The sequence below is a fragment of the Kryptolebias marmoratus genome, linkage group LG15 (genome assembly GCF_001649575.2).
Source record: "Kryptolebias marmoratus isolate JLee-2015 linkage group LG15, ASM164957v2, whole genome shotgun sequence".
Classification (NCBI taxonomy): Eukaryota; Metazoa; Chordata; class Actinopteri; order Cyprinodontiformes; family Rivulidae; genus Kryptolebias; species Kryptolebias marmoratus.
The window spans coordinates 10,276,628-10,297,282 of NC_051444.1; the positions used below are offsets into that span (position 1 = coordinate 10,276,628).

The window sequence follows — 20,655 nt, forward strand, 5'->3', positions numbered from 1 at the left end:
GTGAGAAAAATGAATGAGAAAAGCTATCATTAAAGACAGCAGAAAGATACCAGTTGGGAAAATTGTAACTCAGACAGAATATCTCACCTGCCTGGATATTTCATGTCACTCATTATTGATACTTTCTAAAACACATACTGTAATGACTAAGCTTACAAGGTCACACTAATAAGCTACAGTATCTATCAAATAGTCAAGATGAAGAGATAATCTTGATACATTAAATAACTGGAAATGCAGTTTCTGGTGCAATTTTCATTGCGTTAAAAAAATGACACCGTTCTTGACCAAGTCTCAGAATGTGTTCAAAATTACTTCTGCTGCTCGACTGTTTGATGATATAAAAATAAATGCAACATTTTCTTTACTTACAATAACTACTGAGCAAAACAAACAGGTGCCATTTTAAATTTATCAACTCACTCATAAGTCAACATATTCAGACATAACAACTTTAACCAATTGAGACACAGGGTTTTGTTGGTGTGCAACATACTGTAAAAGTTATTTTTTTTTAATTTAACCTTTTAACCTCTAGACAGTTTTGCTGTGGTGATGTGATTATGCCATCATTCAGAATGGCTATTGGCAGCAAATTGTGTGTGCAAAGACCTAAGATAACATTTATATTGAAGAACAGGGGTATTATGAAAGGAAGTAACATTTAGGGGGAAAAATGGTTTACAAGCAAGTTTATTTTGAAGGTGCAAAATACTAAGTGCCCTGTCTAGAATTGAAATGCAGAAAGTAAAACATTTTTAAAGGTAAGGTAAAGACAAACCTTTTTAAGGTAACTGATGTCAATCATTGTACTGTACAGAAAAGTTCTAATATACAACAAGAAAAATCAACAGAAGTTTAGGTACAAAATATTCAATAAAAGGCATTGTTTTAAAGCAAATAAGGTAGGCTTTGGAAATATTATTTATAAGGAATGCAGGGAGCAGCCTTCATAACACAGTTCACACAGTATCATCATTTTATCTTTAAGATTTTTTTTAAGCAACATTTGATTAAAAACACAAGAACAAATGACATGAAATGTAATATGAGAACAACATCTTCCTAACCCATCCAGGACATCTTTACATGGATGCAATTAAGGAGATAACAAAAATCATTTTCCTTTTGAAATTTGTTAAAGTCATGTACTGAGTGGCAGAGTGAGTAGAGGTTCTTATTTAAATATTGATTGGACCATTATTTGAGGTTTTTAGAGCCATTAGTTCTCACTTCTCAGCATGTCTGTCCATAGTAGGACTAAGGCCTCTGTGTGTTGGAGAGAGCAGACGAGAGACTCCATTCACTGCTCCACTGTCTACTGGGCAGATGTAGTCTGCAGCTTCGTCAGGTTTCCTCTTCCTCAGGTGACTGAACTGAGTGAAGCCCAACTTCTTTGGCTGAAAACAAGAACAACAAAAAAATCCAATGATAAACCATTTTTATTTCATGGTTTTGCAATAGTGACAAAAAAAAAAGAATTTAAATTGAGTTCTTACTTTAACTTTAGCTGTGGTAGTGAGGGGCACATGGCCTGTGGCGTTGCCATACTCTCGTTTCTCCTGCATGGCTAGAGGTCCAACCAGAGCAGCGAAGGCAGTGGCAAGATGACGGCGGAGCAAAGTCTTCTGTGGAGGAATGTTCAAGAGCAAAGCCAAAGTCTCGGAGCTAAAGCGAGGCTCCAGGATCTATGGAAGAGCATATTGGCAGAGAACACTGTTCAATTACTACACTGAAAAGGGCCAGTGTTGTTTGCAATGACAGTGTAAAGACACACAAACTGTAGATTGCAATCAATCAAATTAGTGGTTCTGAAAAACAAAAAAGCTCATTCTGTAATCAGTGTTTGCTTTGTCCACTCTGGGCTGTTCTAGCATGATAAAGCAAAATGGGAGTGAAAAGCAGATTAATCTTGATGTCATCTGACAAAGCACTGTACAACATTTTTGAGTTAAACGAAAATGTTTACAAAAAAACATTTTTGTCCTGTTTTACTTAAACTTGTCATAATAAAGTGTTCAGATAAAGTGATATAAAGTTACAACATCTGTAGTTTTATTGCTTAACATTGCAGTCAGTTTCATTTACAGTACTTACAACCAGGCCACCATGAACACCACTTCCTCTTAGATTAGGCGCAAACTCTGCTAGATCAACTGCTCTCAGCCACTCCATTACACGATGGTTCGACCACTGGACTACTTCGGAGGGAGAGGGCTGTTTCTGGAAACAAAAACAAACAAACAAAAATTGAAATAGTTTTCATTATCAATAATTCCTGAGTTTTTCCTTAGACTATGCCAGAAAATAAAGCAAATAACAGCTTAAGTACCCTTAAAGCATATTGATAACAATGTAAAAAATATTAAAAGAAAAATTTAAAAGACTTAAATTATGCATTTGCTACCATCTTGTGGCAACATTATGTCACTACATCTGTTAGAGATCTTGGTATTTCAGTAAAACACCTCTCATGAGAATGATGCCCTGATCTTTGAATATTTATGTTTTACATTTTCTATGCTGTGAATGTGAACACAAACCATAATTGTAGTTTCGATTTCTTTCCATATCGGCTTACCTCGTCACCCGGCCTGCGTCGAAGACAGTTTGGGTTGAATTTATTGGCATGAAGGACATGAATGGCACATTTAATACTGAGATGGTGGAGCTGGCTGGTGACCTTTAGAGTCAACAGATCATTCTGAGCAGACACAAAAAATAAATATAAGTCAACTTCGATGAAAATCAGCTTTGATGCATATTTGCAGCTCCAAATGTGTCTGCAGTTTGTAAAAATGCATAATGAAGTTTTACCACAGTGAGATATTGTATCATTCGACCATCTACACGAGCTTCATGGAATTGGTCTTTATACTGAGGCAATCCAATGTCATCCAGCCAGCCTGTATGACAGAGAAGAACAAAGTGAACTCTAAACTAAGCTTCAAAACATGCATCATGTAACTGCACTTTCAAGTTTAATTTCCATTTTTTTTGAAAGGTGGTTATATTTGCATTGTATTTCCAGGTACATTTACATATCACACTGTGCTTCTTTCTTTGATTTATGGCATGAGACTCCCTGCATTTGTAAATCTCACTAAAATGAAAAAGTAAAGTGGGAGAAATATTCAACACAGACGGATTCTTACGTGTGACCCAGATGTGGTCCAGCTCTGAAGACTTCTCTATAACTTTAGTGGTGAATGCCCTCAGAGCGAGTTGCAGCTTTTTCCTGTGCAGTGGATGCTTCATGCCCATTTCCTGACATCAGAGAGAAAAGTCATTATGAGGAAAAAAATCTGACTTTAGAAATGTTTTTTACCCACATTAATGTTCTCAACTAAGTTTTATGATTAAACAAAACATTTTGCTTAATAACCTTCTCAAAATCCTGAGGTGTGGCAGATAGAAATGTTTGCCCATTTTCAATCCACTGTCTGGCAAGGTTGACATACTGGCCAAGTCCATAGTCCTCCAGCCAGCCACACACCTGCTCTTTGGTCCACTGGCTGAATGGAATATTCATATCACTACAAGAAAGATAAGAAAAGGAAGTAAAATGATGACTAATTTATTGCAAGTATTCTACTAAATTCATAAATATGGTTTAAAAAGAAATCTTTGTACTAAAGTTTTCTGAAGGCGCACTGAAAGTTACCGTGTAGAGTCAGACTCAGGGGTTCTGGTAAGTCTGGGTCCTGCTGTTGCACGCAAGCCCCCTCTTCTAAACTGTCCAACATCTGGATCTGCAGCTTGGAAACCTCCGGATTGGGTTCTTCGAAGCCTGTGTGGATCAGAGTAAAAAAAAAAAGAAAATATTGATAAAAATGCTACACGCTACTTTCTTTTTCATAGTAAAATAAACCGCATATAAACACTCCATTATTTGCTGAATAGATCTAAATAAATAAACAAATACATTTTCACAAAAGTAATGATAATAATAAAAAGAAAAAATTTGGATTTTTGCAAATAATTACCCAATGAACTTGTTGACTTTTGGTATATTATTGTTATTATGAATTAGTTCCTTCTTTCAGCAAAAGTGTAAACAAGAAAGGTAAATAGTTTAAGCTATGTAAATAAGATTGTGTTTTTATTTTACCAAAAGCATATGCACTTAAACAGCAGAATATATATATATATATATATATATATATAGTTCTACAGTACTTGAGTCATCCATATTGTCTTTAGATTTTGCTTTAAAAGTAAAGACTTTTTTGTAATTTTAAGAGATCTGCATCAACATTTCTCTAGGTTTTCTCAAGATCTTTCATGGTTTTTCAGTGGGAGGACTTGGATGCTTTGTCCACTTGTTTTCAGTCTGATACCTGACCATATTCAAAGGTTTTTGCTTTTCTCTGGTAATTAGGCCACTTAATTAATTCAGAGATAAAAAGGCTCCCAAACTCAAGAGCTGCAGCACTGTTTTGTCTTCACATAACAGACAACTTGGCAGAGAATGATTTGTTACCAGGATCTCTTAAAAGCAACCTTCACAAAAACATAGCAGCACTCACTTCCCCCAGAGTTTCTTGAAGCTTCTGTTATTCTTCATGTATTCTGGAGAACCCACAGCTCGCTGGCCCGGCTGTGCAAGCTCCTCACAATGAACAGGGGAATTGTCGCTGGATGTGCTGTCATCAGCTTTCTCCAACTTTCCTTCAAGAGGTTGCAACAACCATAGGACAAATATGACTGAGATTGTTTGATTGTACTCAAGAATAGCTTGCTGCAAAGTACTGAAATCTTGCCAAAAGAACAAACCAAAAAACAAAACACTGGTGTGACTGATGATATCAGTGAAAATGAGTGAATTTCCTGTAGTTAAGGCAAAGTAATAGACAAAATAATTCTGATTTCTGTTCTTCTATTTTGTAGAACAAGCAGAACATTAAGAGTGAAGCAGAGCACATGTGGTATGTTTCACAATGCCCTATTGAATGGAGGGAAGCAGGTTACAGACCATTAAGTTTAGCTAATAATTCATCAGTTTATACCCCATGAAGAAGACGGGGTTTAACTTCATTTTATCTGTTGTGATTTTTATGATAAATTCTATAGTCAGAGCAAATGTGTGACAGTAAAATCAGGGTGTGGCTGGAGTTTAAGTTGGTCAGTCAGACTGTGGAAGGGTGGAGCTGGGATGAATGTGGTCAATATATGCAAGCGGGAGGGTGTGTTGGGTAAGAAAGCCTATCCCATGAGCCATCTGCTCTGTCAGGAGCCTCTACAATTAACTATGATCAAACATGCAGTGGTCGTCTGGTCAGAAGAGAGTGGTTTTATTTCCAAATGTGAATCCTGCTTGCTCTCATGGGAATTACTAGGCGATGAACTGATCCTGCAGAATGCCAAGGCTCATTGAAGCTCACTAGCCATGATATCATAAATTACACCATGTAAAGCTTTATGCGTAGAGTTACTTTGGATGCAGTCTCCATTTTCACTCCCATCTGGAGATTTTTGACTCTGGATATCAGCGCTACTGTCTCCCATCCCATTTTGTTCCAACAAAGAGGAATTTGTGGGCAATGTTTGACTCCTACTGTCATCCAGGTCATTCTGGAGAAACAAAACAAAAAAAGACAGTGACTTTGTGAAATACAAGAAGGTCAAACATATTTTTTGACAACAAAATTTACAAATTATGTAAGAATACCTTTGGTAAATGTCCATTTGTTATGTCACTCATGCTACTTGATAATGTCTGAGGCTCTGGTCTATGAAAATAAATGCAGAATACACTCAGACACACTGTAAAGTCCAACCAAGAGTAACTGGATTCATCTGGACAAAAAGCTGTGTTACTACCTGGAATCATTTTCTTTTTGGACTGACAGAAGAGATATTTGTTGGGAGGAAGAACTGTTTGTTGAAACCTGTGAGGAATAAAATAAATACATGAATAAGACTGTTCAGTGACCCTGAAAAAAACAATCACAACCACTTTCATGCATGCACTGATCTAATTGAGATCAAGTAGAAGTTATTTGTACCTACTTCAGACTTCACATCATCAGATTTTGCACTGGAAGAGTCAGCATTCTTCAACAATCCTTGTTCTTCTTCCTCACTGCTGCTTGATGGAGTCCAGCCATTTGACAAAGAACGGACAACAGATGAAGCTACAGAAACAGAAAAGAGATTGTTGTTTTATTATTATTATTGGGAGAAGGGTGTGCGATGGCTTGAATTTTGTTTCCAATTTGTTGTTGCCAAGATTACATAAATTCAGTTAACTATGGGCTAAAGAATAAATAAGCTGATTACATTGCCTTGAAGTGTGAGTAACCTCTCTGAACTGCCTACACTGATTCAGGAGCAGAGTCAGCTCCTCAATACGACGGTCCTAAAAAGAAAAAAAGAAAAGAAAAAAGAGCAGGGAGGGCTTTAAAGTTTAAAAATACCTTAATCAAGATATTTATCAAAGGTTAAGAAACACACACAACTTCACTCAGCTCTGACCGATACGGCGCTCAAACGCTTCCCTTCCACCATATGGCCTTTAAATCAAAGTAATAAAGAGGGAGGGGATTGACACAGGTCTGGCTGGAAGTCTTAGTTGTGGTAACCAGCTGCACTGGCTGTGTGTGTTTTTTGAAGTGGTGCCCATGCCTGGTTTTGCAATGGTCGTCCTAATGCTGCTCACTCCAAAATTAAGCTTGGCAGAGCAGAGCATGCCTAATTGTGGCTTTGCCTGAAATGGTTTGTCTTGGGGTGTGTGTGTGTGTGTTTGTGTGTGTCCACACTAGTGTACCACATGTAGATCTGTTTCTGGAAGTCCTTAAAGTCCTCCAGTGGGAGGGGAATACAAAGACCCTCTGTGCTATAAATGGTTGAAGGGTGGTGCTTTTGAGAAATGACACAATCTAAAAACACAGCTACTTTTTTACCATTTTAAGTAGCACTAATGACGTTTTGTCATTATTCAGGGCAGTTATATTGTATTAAAGTAATGACAATGCCTGTTTTGACACATGTTTTATAATTCCCCACAGCTGTTTTAAACAAACTGGTAAAAATTAGGTTTTCACATCACCAACCTTTTCTTCATTGGCAACTACCAGCAACTTCATTCCACTTCGAAGTTTCTGCAGTTCTTGATCTATGACAAGAAACCAGATAATTATTAATCTACTGGCAAATGCTCATGTTACTTTAAATTTGCATTTAGAATAGTCTCATTAAATATGAAGTGATTTAGAAAACGAGGAAGCAAATTTAGTTAATGTGTAATAAAATATTATTTCTGTGTTTAAAAGTGAACTTAAACTACATAGTTTTAGATTCATTTGAACCCTTTTATTAATCATTAATAGCTTTACATCAGATTTTCAACATTTGGACCAAAGCACCATGCTGTGCACATTTCTTTATTATTATCTGAGGCATATGAGCTGCTTTTCTACTAAATGATAATTCATATTATGATCAAATACTGTAGACAAACATGGTATTTTTTAAAGAAATCATAAAGGCAACAAAAACTAAGATCAGTTGATTTTAGAGACTATTTAGTAATTGTCAAAGCTGCTACTAGAAGATAATAAAGAATAACAAAGAAAAGACTGAGTGAATGAAAGATTAAAACAGACATAGCCCACGGGTTTGAAGGAGTTTTCATTAGGTGCTTAGTGGGTTTGTCTTTGGTGTTTAGCTCTTTCCTGTACATCTCCTCTGAGAGAGACAAATACAGAAACACTCAAAAAGGAAGATAATTTTCAAGGCCAATGAAAACATTTTCCACAGCAGTTAACAAATGCGGAAATCTATGAGGGTGGTTAACTGTTTGAAAAGCTGTTTATGGCGGGTTGCTGAAGTTGTAATGGCACGCTGGTGTTTTGCTTACCTCTTTCTGTGCTCTCTGAGGTCAGAGAGGGTCTGGCCAGTAACTGAGTTTGCAAGTTCTCAATCTCTGCATTCTTACTGAGCAGAAGTTGCTGAAGACTGCTGATCTCTGTCTGTGAGTAACACACAATGAGGAATCTTAACAGAAATAACAGACAGTTCAACTGTTTTCACTTAACATTCTCTCAATCTCCCATCATGCATTACCAAATAAGACATATATGTATTTAAAAGTTAAGTTCCAGCTTAGGTCACAATTTATTTTTTCCACCACTTTCTGCAAATAAATCAACCACAGCTAAGAATGGAAAGTTTTCTTCTCTAAATTTTAGAGCACCAAGTTTTAGGTCCCTGCTCTTTAAAGTTTTAGTTTGTTTTGAATGAGGTTACTGGAATAAATTGTTGGAAACAAAACTATGCTGAGACTGATTTAGTCATTTTGCAAGTAAATTTTAGTGTTGCATATTTTGCAGAAAAAACAAAACAAAAACAAAAAAAAACTGAAGCTAGAAGCTTAAACATTGTACATATCAAAGTATGGTGTACAGCATATTGTCTCATCGATGAAGGTGTTTAAATGTTTTAAAACATGGATATCTTTTTGTTGGGTTTACTTAAAGTGCCAAGTTGTAGTGGGTTCATATTTGGGCTGTAGGCTGACAAGTTTAGCAATGGACACGTGATTATAAATCTTTCTGTTTTATGGGTATAATGAATAGAAAGAGTATTATGGGTGGAAGTAGGTGGACATTGCTTGCAGAAATATGAAAGGCCTTCAATAAAACTGACATTATGATTGCAGTATTGCTTTAAAACCTGCGTTTGTCAGAGTTAAAGGAATAGTTCAGACTTTTTGAAGTGCTGTTCTGTGGAATGGTTATGAACATTCACTCTGGAGACCTAAATTTTGACTGGATTAACAAGCTATCAGCTAGTTTGAGAGGGACAATTTAAAAAAAAAAAAAAAAAAAAAACTAAAGTAAGCGAAGTAAATGCTTTGACATGTTGTTTTATGCAGAGAGTTTAATAAAATAGCTACTAATAAAATATTAAATCTGTTTTTGTCATACTATAAAATATGAATTAACCACAATTTCTCTAGGAAAACACAGGAATCTGAACAGTAATAATTCATGCAAAACTGAATTACTCACTTCATTGAATGGAAGATCAGATTGGACAGCAATTAGGAAAATTGAGTGGACAATTACTTGTGCAATTTGGGCAATGGTGATAGATTGCAAAGCCTACACACTATAAAAAGATTTTTTTACCTTGGTTTCTTTGAGCCTCTTTTCATACTGTTGCTTTTGATCCTCCAGATTCTGCACTTTGTCCTTAAGAACCCGGAGTTCTTTAAGTAAGACCTAAAACAGGAAGCATTAGAAATTTATGTCCGTTTTACATCCAACCAAAGTCACAGATGTTTTAATTTTTCTTTCACGCAACACACAATCCTAGCTCTGATGTTTATAGTTCATTTTGTGACACTCAGGGATTCATATCACATGAATAATTGCTGTGTTTATTCATGTATGTACAGTGATATAAAGCAATGTTTACGATAAGCGTTTCATTTCCATGTGAAGACAAAAGAAACAACCCATGCTGTGCACAACATTAGAAGCCATGCAGGCAAACTATTCCTACACTTTCTCCTCCGCAGTGGCACCGGTGCTCTGTGCTACCCTCAGTCAGGTTGTGAGTGTTCCCAACAGCTCTGTCAAGATCCTCCTCTAGTTTGTGCGTCCCCTCTGAGGGTCCTTCCCAGGACAACCCAAGGTGTTTGCCCTGTCCCTCATTGGATTTAGAGGGGCACACCATTGGAAACCTGCTGTCAGTCGAGAACTCCAAGGCCTTTTTCTCCTGGATCTTGCTATTGATCTCCTTCTGAAACTGACACATCTGCTCCTGCAGCTCACTAATGAAATTCACTACAGTCTGGCAGATACAATGAAGGAAGAAAAAAAAAATCAAAAAACAAACAAAAAAAAATATTAAAAAGAGAAGAAACAACAGAGTGCAGAATTTGTCAACATGTCACACTATTTGTGTGTGCATATGTTTGTGTCTAGGTGAATTGAACAAACATTTTTTTTTCTATTATTGTTCTTGTATTTTAAAATAAGATTTATATAAAGTTCTAAAAACATTGAATATAATATAATTTTGTTGAACAGACCTTGTCTGTTAGTGATATGCAAAACCACCTGCTTCGTAAGTTCATGTTAAATTAAAATAAATTGTTTTGTTCATGGGTTTACTATTATAAATTGCTATTTCAATCCAGGCATCTAAAAAACAGCCTCTCTTAGTTTGCTTATAAGACGCAGTCCCGACCAAACAGCGAACCGGCAGCAACTGAGTTATGCTTGGAGTGTGGAAGTTTTACTCAGGGGTCCAGTACAGCGGATATGACAGATGATATGAGGGCCTCCATGGCTAATTTTAAACATAAGCTTACTGACTCTTAAGCCCTCTGCACGCTCTCTCTGTGTGTACGCGCATGTGCCTCCGTGCATTTGTGAGGACATGTTTGTGTAGTAGATACGGCACGTGGGGGACCAGTAAAGTGATAAAAACAGAATGTTTTCCTTAGTCTCTTTAAGTTAAAACAACTGTTAGAAGCTGAATTTGTAAAAACAGAAAGAAGAATTATTGAAAAACACAAAGTGTGTGGCATTATTTTTTTACTTCAAAATACGGGTCTCCATGAAAAACAACTATATTTAAAGGAAATTGAACATTTTTTAAGACGCTAACTTTAAAAGATCAGGGGCCCTTTTTAAAAAGGAACCACTCAACATTAACCTTCCACCAATAACAAAATTCTCTGGAATGAAGTCTACAAACGCTTATATTCAGCCTGCCATCCATCACACCAGCTCCTGTAAGCCTAAACTATTTTCAACTGAGGACAAAAAGACCCTTTGACCAGCAATGTTTTGACAGTAACTATTACAGTATCCTGTCTGGTAAAATTTCTGCTTTCTTATTTCAAGAATTCACATGGTCACCAAATGTGCAGGAAGTCTGCTAGTAACCTAACCATTAGTCTTAGACAAATACATGACCCAGTTAAAGTGACAAAAACATTTAAATCCCTTGGACGTTTTTCAGTAGACTTCCAGTTACAGCAAAGCTGGGTTTTAGAGGAATGTTTCCTTCCCTTCATCCAACAAGTGTTAATGGTCTTCCATAAAATCAGCAGTGGACTACCGTGTTGGATTTATTAGAACACAGAGCAAATTGTTGTGTGCACCAGGAAATAGGTCAAAAGAGATGTGCCTTAGACTAATTATTCCGCAGTGAAACAAACTGTAACATAATAATGATGTTATTGTAAAACTACTGTCAAACTGAAGAAAAACTCTTTCCTCTTAAACAGGAAACTGTCCTAGTGATCAAAGAAAAACAAGTCACTTAACTCTTACTTTACACACACTGACCTTTGTTTGAAACATCATATTTTAATCTTTGACTATGAACAATTCAAGCGTGATGCAATGTAAGAATTAGTCATAATTGACTCATTCGAGGTCCTACCTCTGCTTTGTGCTGCCTCTCCACCCCATGGCCCTGCTTTCCCTCCATGTCTGTCAGTTTTAGTTTCAAGTAAGAGACCTCCCCCATAAGACTCAGCTTCTGTTTCTCCAGTGACGTCCTATGCAGGAGCTCCTGTCATCACAAACACACAGTAAAGAAACACAATCAGATACACAATTGTTCATTACCCCTTCTATTATACACAGTACTTACTTTACAAAGAAAGCATAAAGTGTGAGACACAGCGAGCTACCAAGTCTGTAATGACAGTCCTCTCAAACAAACCACACTGGTTTCAGAAGCTGTTTGAGTGGCTAAATATACACAACCCATGACCACTATTTATAATGTCTATTTCACAGCTCCCTCAAAGTACATAGCAGAGCAGAAGGGAGGAGGTGAGACTGAGAAAAAAAAAGAAAAGCATGCAAAACATTCATTGAGAGAATATCAAAATAACTCTGACAGGTGCATTTTTTCTCATCTTGTGAGCATGAATGACAGCCAATCAAACCTAGTGTTGAGGGAGATTGTGGCTAAATGGCTCTGTAAGATCTTTCCTGAAAGGCTGTCAGCCATCAAAGCTAAATCAGACCAGCAGGCAGATGTATTTCTAATTTGGCTGGTGTCAAAAACAGGCACCGAATCACTTAACGTCCAGAAATGAGGATCAGACTTCACATATAGATACAACAGCTTAAATTATTGCTTTTCAAAAAACAAATTCTGTAAGCTTCCTTCAGAGCAGACATGGAAAATATTAGAACTTTGTCACCAGAAAGAGAACTACAGCTCAGACTCAAAACCTCCTAATGACTGTCTTTCAAAGAAATCAGTCCCTTGCTGCCCTTTGATAATGTACACACTTTCTGAAATGAATATAGAGATTAGTTAGAAAAGTCTAAAGTAGTCAAATTAAGCTTTTTCAAGAGTTGCAGAAGAATAAAAACAAATACCTGGTTGGTCATCCAGATTATGTCTACAGCAATTGATTTGTCCTCATAGATGCAGTGGTTATAAGTGTGTTGGAGTCTCAGGACATCAAGGTTTCATATGTCCATACCGTCTAGAGTTCTTTAACAAAGTTTCTCTGGTATATGTCAAACCTAAAGCAAACTAAATACAGACATGCGAGTCTAACTCCTACAAGAGCACCACTCCACATCTCTGTTCTTTCTCCCTCCCATCTCTCCACCTTCTACAGCTGTTCCTGCCCTCTTCGTTTGTTCCTTTCCTCCCTCCTTCTGTTGTCCTTTCCTTCTCTCTCTGTTTCTGTCTGGCAGCCTACAACCATGGTGGCTGCAGGTTGGGGGGCGTGGTTAACTGTGCAGTAAATTTCCTGCCTAGACAGAGGAGTTTGACCCTGCAATAACCAGACATACACTCTGAGTGAGAAACTGTCCCGAAATGAGTCTGAGCTTCCTAAATATTTTTTGTTGTCAAGGTAATCCTCAACCTAATTCACTGGAATCTTAAGATGGAAATTCTTTAGAGGGAGCGACAGCCATTCTAGGGTACATTCTGCAACTTATGAGAAAAACGTGGCCCTGCAGAAAAAAGTCTTTTCTAAAAGAGAGATCATATTTTCCTCAATGGAATTGATTTAGCACTCTTGCATTCTTGAATGTCAGGTCGTCCTTACTTTGGTTCAGTTATACCACCAATGTTTAGATCTGGGAACAATCAGTTCTTCTACACAGTTCAGTTTAATTTGAAGTCACCTGTTGCAGCATCTCCTCTGTGCAGTTGAGTTTGTGCTGATGTTCCATCAAAGAACTCTCTAAATCATGGATCTTCACCCCTTGAGCCTCCACCTGGTCTGTCAGCACACTTACCTGAGAATGTGTGAACACAAAAAGAACAGTATTTTTGTTTCTAATCAGAGATTTAAAAATTAACCAAAATTTATTCCATAATTGTATCTCGTAGCTACAGCCCTTTTTTAAGCAATTGTTTTTAGAAAGCAAAATTATATCAAGGTTATGTGTCTCAGTTCATTAACGTCTACTATTTCTATCTTAAAACAAAAACCAAATAGTCATAATATTTTTATATCTTTTCCAGATCATGCAAATAATTTCTTTGGGGAAAATAAAAAGAATGGTCCTTTGTGCTCCAGTTGGCACTTGCAACACTTTGGTAATTCGAGCAATGTCAGCACAATACATGCAGTTTGTTTAAAATCCACAGCAAATCGTTAAAAGCTGCATATTAGATGATCACATGCTAAAAGGCAGGGCCAACATGCCAACTGGAATAAATGTTCCAGAGGAATGCTTTGTTTAAAGCCTGAAAAAAAAAAAAAAAAAATCAGGTCACCTGCTCACTCACACACCTACAAACAGTACATGAAGGCAGCGAGCCTCAACCTGTCTATGAAGCACTTGTTCAGCAGCCCTGAGCGCTACACACACCTACAGATACAAGACAAACACATCAGTCAAAACAAAACCGTCTTATGTTGTAATAGAACCAAACCCTCTTTATGACTGTTGCTTCACTCGGGCAGTTTAACAGAAACACACACTTGCGCAACCTTTACAACACAATGCTGTGATACACTTTTGTTCTCTCAGATTGTTGTTTCTCTGTCAACTCAAGCGTTCAACAAAATCCCACCTGCAGAATCAGTGACTCTTTGTCCCCCTCCAGACGGGATAACCGGTCCTGGTAGGAGTCGCCGTTACTGTTTGAGCTGAGGTTGTCCTGCTGAAAAGAAGTCACTTGTAAATTTCAGTATTCATTCAATTAATACAGCACAGTTATCTTTTTCACACTTGCACACAAACATTAAACTTCTCATAACGTATATGCCTGTGTGTGGAATTTTTGTAAGAGGTTTACAGGTCCTAATTCAGAGTTAGAAACTGTGTAATATATTGCCTGTCAGCTGATTTGTTAGAGGCTGTTCCAGCAAAGGATAAATGAACTGCAATCAAGTGAGTTCTAACTTCTCATAGAAATGTCCTTTGACAGATAAGGAAAATTGTGTAGCTTTGTTTGTATTAGTTTCAAATGAAGCATTTTACTTTTTATGTTATCAGTATTTGCCTTGGTATCAATTATACATAAAAACACTAAATTTATATATTTCTGTAGTGTAATAGTTGAGTAGACTGTATCTTCTTGATTGATACTTTTACAAATCATTAACATAAATTCAAACACAGTCCCATTTTGTGCCTTGCATTTTCTTTTATTTTAAATTGAACATAATTTTGTGTTGCGTGCTTAGCAACCAAACTAAGATCAAGTATCTGAGATGGGTCAAAGCCTAGCTGGATTTTTAGGCTCCTACCACCAACTTTTTTCAACTTTATTCGCTCTTCTCTTGAGCTCCCCTTAGACATGAAGCCTTCACAAATGTATCCCAGATTTATGCCTCTTAGTGGGCTTCCCCTTTGGACTCTTCAGTAATTCTAGAGGCAGTGCAGCTTCCGTTTGCAATCATGACCAGAATTCTCAAAAGGCTAGCAAATGTCGGCCAGTATAAGTAGCAAAAGATTGACCGAGGGCAAAAACAAAAACAAAAGCAAACCTATATCAACTAATATCACTGCCTTGAATACAATTTTTAAACTCACATATTAGGCTCACATAAACAGCAAAAGTCAGGCAATGATAACAATTTAGTTACTTCATTTATTCAGGCTGTTGTCATTGTCCGATTTTATAAGCAAGTCCAGGTGACCTCTTGCATCACAAATGTAAACTGCTGACAAAAGCTAAAACTGGCAGCATATTGTTGACACGTTGAACAATACAGCAATAAAACTCTGGACAGTTTGCTACATTGTGCTATTTTTTAAGAAATATTTTATTATTAATATTATTATTTTAGACACTTTTTTGTTAACATTTTTTTCATGACGTAACTAAGGGATATCTTGGTGCGTTTTTGTATTTTTAAGTCCAGCTGAATGGATACTGTATGCAGGAGTAATATGAACTTTTTAGAGTGGACTTTTTTTGTTCACCAAAGTGTTAGGATTCACATAGAACAAAAAATACAAATGTGTTTCCCAAAAAGTGTTAAATAATGAGTTTATATCTGAGACTTTTTGAATTGCACTTCTACAGTTAAAGAGGGTGGCAATAATAGTCATAAAAAATAAATAGAAGTATTAAAAACAAAACATTCTGAAGAAATTATTCCTTTGAGAAACTTCAAGTTTAAAGTTGTTGTCATCATAAAGTGGAGAATTCATCTTAACTTTTTAAGGTTTGTGTTTTTTTATTTTATGGCATAAATTGTGATTTGTATGTTCTATGCTTTTTTTTAAGCAATGGATTATTTTCACACATGACCATTATATTAATCATATGCCTGAAATACAATTTGCGGGGTATTGACAACATTTTGTTTTATTTTTAGCATAACACAACAAAATATACTGTACAGCATGTTTTAAAGACCAATCAACAAGATGTCTGTTTTACATAATCCAGAAAAAACAAATCAAGGTAAATAATGCAGAAAAATTATAATATTGGTAATAATATTTATCTGCAATTAAAAAAGTAGAAACACCTAATATTTTAAATTCATTTTCTAATATATTCCTTTCCAAAAACAATCACATGTATAAGTCTGCATGTGTTTCTTATTGAGTCTGCAGCATGTCTTCATGTCAAAAACAAAGTACCTCTTCCTTTAAACGACCAATTATGGCGACTGCAATTATACTGGAAAAGCAACAAATTGTACACAAGGTTCTGTGCAATTGTGGGAAAGTTTAAAAGTATGAAGAATGCACATGCAAGAGGGCTCTGTCTTACCTTCCTGAGCCAGGCAAAATGTTTGTAAAAATCAATATGATACTCCATTCTGCAGGCCCATTGTAGTCAAGCTCTGGCTTTTATTGTCAAATAGAGTTTAGCCTGTGCTCTAATGCACCATGGGAGATGGAAGCACCAAACAAAACAATGGCTTTTAGCTGTTTCTCCTCCTTTTACAAGCTCCCCATACTGCAGATGTAGAGTATACAGAGGGAATCTAGGTCCGTGTGGTTTGGAGCCGAGGCTGCCTCAGACTTTTAGAGCTCCACTGAATAAGTCAAACTATGCCAGTTGGCTGTACTCCCCCCAACCCCCCAGCTCCCACCCCCTTTCTTTTTTTTCTTCTAACTACTGACTGCCCCTTTTTTCCTCTCAGATATGCTCATGGTGCCTCATTTTTTGCAGCACATTTCTGTCTTTTCTTTTTGGCATATCATTCAAAATATTTCATCTTTTTTTTTTTCTATCCTATGCCTTCCTTTCGCCTGTCCTTCTGTTTTCTTTTTATCCCTCCCAGGCCTGTTCTTGCAGTACCTCTCATGCAAGCTAATTTTGTGGGGCTTCTTAAACGGGAATAGGAGAGAGGAAACTTTTTTTTTTTCTTTTTTCCACCACATGCTTCTCAGATGTGGTGCAGGGTAAGAAGTCAGTAAAGTCAACGCAAAAGGGGAGGAAGCAATGGAGGAGAGTGAAAGTGAGGGTAAAGTTGACAACATTGGAGTTTAGAAGAGGGAGAACAGAAAAGGACAAACACGTTGGTGTAGCTCACATAGAGGACTGAAATTAATATGTTTTACTACTTAAGAGAATAAATAAGAAAGAAAATAAAAGTGAAAAGGGTCTGTGACTGCTTGTACTTTAAACAGCAGCTCTGGATCTCATTACCGGTGCTGTTTATGAGATCCTGCTTCCAGCTCACTTCTTAGCAGACAGGAAAACAGCCCCCCAGATGTTGATGAGCAGGATCAAAGACCAAGACGTGCAAATATTAAAACCCAGGGGCTCAGTAGACGACAGAAAATTAATGTGAAATGTTCAATTATCATTTATAAGAATTTGGACAATTAAAATGTGTATATGAAATCTAAACAAAAACTGTAATGATGTGATGTTCAGTAATTTATCATTTCGTTTGTGTATAGAGTCGTCTCACGTGAATGAAACAGCACACACCTCATTTATTCCCAGCCATTTTAGTATAACATTTGCTGTCTCTGGGATAACATGGTTTCTGAGAGCGCCCTGGTCATCCACACTGCCCTGGCTCTCCAACACAGCCCTGAGAGTCTCAGTCAGCCTGAAAGCCTCGGCAGCAGGGTCAACCAGTGGGGGGAGGGGCGGCTGCTGAGTACAGTCTGAGGATTGGCAACCTCGACCATCTAACTTCTCAAGAGCACTGAACAAACCTTTACCCATTTTGCCTAGAGAAAAAAACAAAGAAATGTACCATTACATTTAATGACAAGTGATGTTTTAGACTACTGATAACTTTTTTAAATATGTCTTTTGGAATATAGATTGGAAAAACAACTGCTTAAAAAGTGACTGTAGAGTGGTAATGGGGAAAGAAAAATTACAATAATGCCCCTTATGGGACATTTTTTTCTGCCTATGGCTTGTTGGATAGAAATAGCATCAACATTTGGCTTTGGTTTCACAAATCTGAAAATTAAAGGGTTGACATTAGTTACTTTGATCCAAACAGCAGAAAGTACTTTAATTTGTGCTTGTAGAGTTTTTGAAGTTAAACTGAAATCTATAATAAAGTTGTCAGGATATGTAACTCTAAGCATCTGGACAGACACATACACTAATAAAAAACAAAGCAAACAAAAAACTACATCATTGGTATCACTCACTGTGTGTGCTTACTTACTGTGCCGTGTGGTATAGTCGCTCACTAAAGTATGGCAGTAACTAGGTTGTCACATCAAATAACAAATCTTAGCTCTCTGGCACTGTGTGACATACTAAATAAGACTAAAAATGTTTCACCTCTGCTTGAAATCGCAGCAGAGAAGGTGCTGGAAAGTAAGTCAGAGTTCACACTGATTTGCAGGAACTGTAAACAAACTAGAAACAATAGAAGAATAAAATCAACTGATGACAAAGAAAAATACAAAAAAAACTGGTTAAAACAGTTAAGCCTATGTTATCTACAAGTGTACCTCACATAGTAAAAAAAATATTTTTAGAAACTGATATGCTATAATTTAAACAGTCCTTAGGAAGGCTTTACAGTGCCACATGGGGACTGTTTGCATTTTCAACAGAGAAGTCATGTGGCCATTAGTGGTCTTACGAAAGCCTGAAATTAAAAACTGGGCACTCCCTCCGAGACTTTGAAAATGAAACAGAAACTCTTACCAGCAATAATGTCATCCATTTGCTCCAAGGCTGCCTCCAACATGTGGCTGGCGTGTGATGCCATGGAAACACACTGTCCTGTAAAACCGTACTAACACGTCCTCGGTCACTGGTGTGAAGGAATGAAGAAGACTGTTATGGTAAGGGTTGGAAGGATGTTCAGCAGAAGGGCAGGGCTACTCTCAGCATTTGATACAGCTGGATCAATTCACAGCAAAGTTCTAACAGCTAGCCTGACATCTCTGTGACTCCCAAGAAGAACGTCCTGAGTGTGGCTTTTGGGTTTAAACTCTCCTGTCATTTTGTGACCAGAGTCCTAACCAGTGTCAACACTGTCAGGCACATGAGGTCAAAACTCAAATTTAGAGTTGTTAAATTTGGTTCAGTGCTCAGTTTATTCTTATTTCAGCACCAATTTATAACAAAAGTCATCCCAGGACTCCAGACAAAGAAGGTTCAGAGCAAAAAGAAGAAATATTTAAAATTTATTTCACATTTAATTTTGGATTGAGTATGATCATGTAGTCCATGATCCATCATGTATATATATATATATATATATATATATAGTTTGTCATATATATATATATATTTATATATAGTATGTCANATATATATATATATATATATATATATATATATATATATATATATATATATATATATATGATATATTATATATATGTTCTACTTCCTATTCCATCCATTTTGCTTATCTGTAACTTTTGGAGTCACGTTATTATGATTCATTTAAATCTTTAAAAACATTACAGTAGCAAACAAAATAAAAAGCTAATGGGATTTAAACAGAACTAAACACAGTTCAGTTGACAACCACCAGTTCAGTTTTCAAAACATAGTCCGTTTTGGTCCTTCAACAGTCCAAATAAATTCAGCTGCACTTTAAATGTATTTGGACTAATGAAGCACAAATAATTCAACAAGCCTGACCAAATTTATGCTTAAAAATCAACCCAGCACAAAATTCAATAATGAAGACAGATGGTGAACAAGAGACATAGAGCTTGATTTTTGTTTTTTTGTTTGTTGTTTTTTTTAACAACTTTTATATTCTTTTTTAGTTATTTGATTTTACCAGCAAGGGGCACTGTTGCTGCAAAGATCTCACTGTGCTACTGAAAAAGTAAATAAGAATAAGTATAAGAAAACAAAACAAAAATATTACAAATACTAACACATCTTGTGTTTGCCAGACTAAATGAAAAATGCTAAAAAAAATCTACAAATATCTTCTCTTTTTTATTTATTCAAAAGAATAAACATTTAACTCACACTCATGTTTTTTTGTCAGAGCTATGCTGAGAATCTGTGAAAGTTTAAAAATGGAACGTGTAAATAATGAACCATATGATGCCGTATGAAGACATCCAAGGAAAATAAAACATTCTTCCACCATGTGGTTTTCACAGAAGAGTCAAACTGCTGCAGAATAATAACCCAAACACACTTCAAAGGGTTACACTAAGCAGATAAGTGACTTTTAAAGACTTTCATAAACAGTCACCTGATAGTGACACTTAAAATGTACATAGTCACTGTAAGACAGAACCCAGCATATGAAGGCCTTTCCAAATAAAGTAATTTTGATTTTCAATACAAAATATAAATTTGTTTGATGTGTTTATTTTTATAATAGACACTTCACATTGGTTCAGACAAACCTTAGATACCACCGTAAGAAAACATATAAATGCTAATCTTGGGATTTGTTATTACAAATCACTCCACAGTGCTACAATCTTTTTATTACATGCTGTGCACATACAAATATTAAAGATGTCTGGGGGTCAGAGTCTTGATGCATGGTTTGTGAATTAAGTACCACTGGACAGATAATTACATCCATAATCACAAATCATTTCATATACATGCCTAAATGAGAACAGTTTTACACCCCACCAGCAGTGTTTTAATTAATCTGCTTATTCGCTGGAAGCAAAATCTTACCTGCAGAGAATTTCCAACTGTCCTGAATATGTAGATATTTTGACATGATACTGAGAGCTTCATTGTTTGTTATTGTATGTTTTGTCTTTTCTCCTTTTAGCTCAGTTGCCAAATATGTGAAACAATTTTTGACCA

General features: G+C 36.4%; 1 protein-coding gene across 9 annotated transcripts; it reads right to left on the minus strand.

Moving 5' to 3' along the window:
• Positions 1-676: 676 nt before the first annotated feature.
• ppfibp2a (PPFIA binding protein 2a) lies at positions 677-18,688 on the minus strand. Of its 9 annotated transcripts, none has more exons than XM_037979873.1 (23): positions 18,553-18,688; positions 17,359-17,606; positions 14,026-14,112; positions 13,128-13,241; positions 11,407-11,538; positions 9,511-9,801; positions 9,135-9,227; positions 7,862-7,973; positions 7,056-7,117; positions 6,283-6,361; positions 6,013-6,137; positions 5,824-5,891; positions 5,672-5,732; positions 5,436-5,574; positions 4,530-4,671; positions 3,665-3,790; positions 3,386-3,536; positions 3,156-3,267; positions 2,818-2,906; positions 2,582-2,704; positions 2,098-2,223; positions 1,500-1,688; positions 677-1,400 (listed from the first exon to the last, which is right to left on the minus strand). In XM_037979873.1, the coding sequence occupies exons 1-23, from the start codon at positions 18,614-18,616 to the stop codon at positions 1,230-1,232; spliced, it is 2,904 nt and encodes a 967-aa protein (XP_037835801.1). In that variant the 5' UTR covers positions 18,617-18,688; the 3' UTR covers positions 677-1,229. The 9 variants fall into 9 exon arrangements, with proteins under 9 accessions (XP_037835801.1, XP_024858991.2, XP_037835804.1 ...); XM_025003223.2 differs by having other exon boundaries at positions 14,026-14,115; XM_037979876.1 differs by lacking the exon at positions 9,511-9,801 and having other exon boundaries at positions 14,026-14,115; positions 18,553-18,686.
• Positions 18,689-20,655: the final 1,967 nt, after the last annotated feature.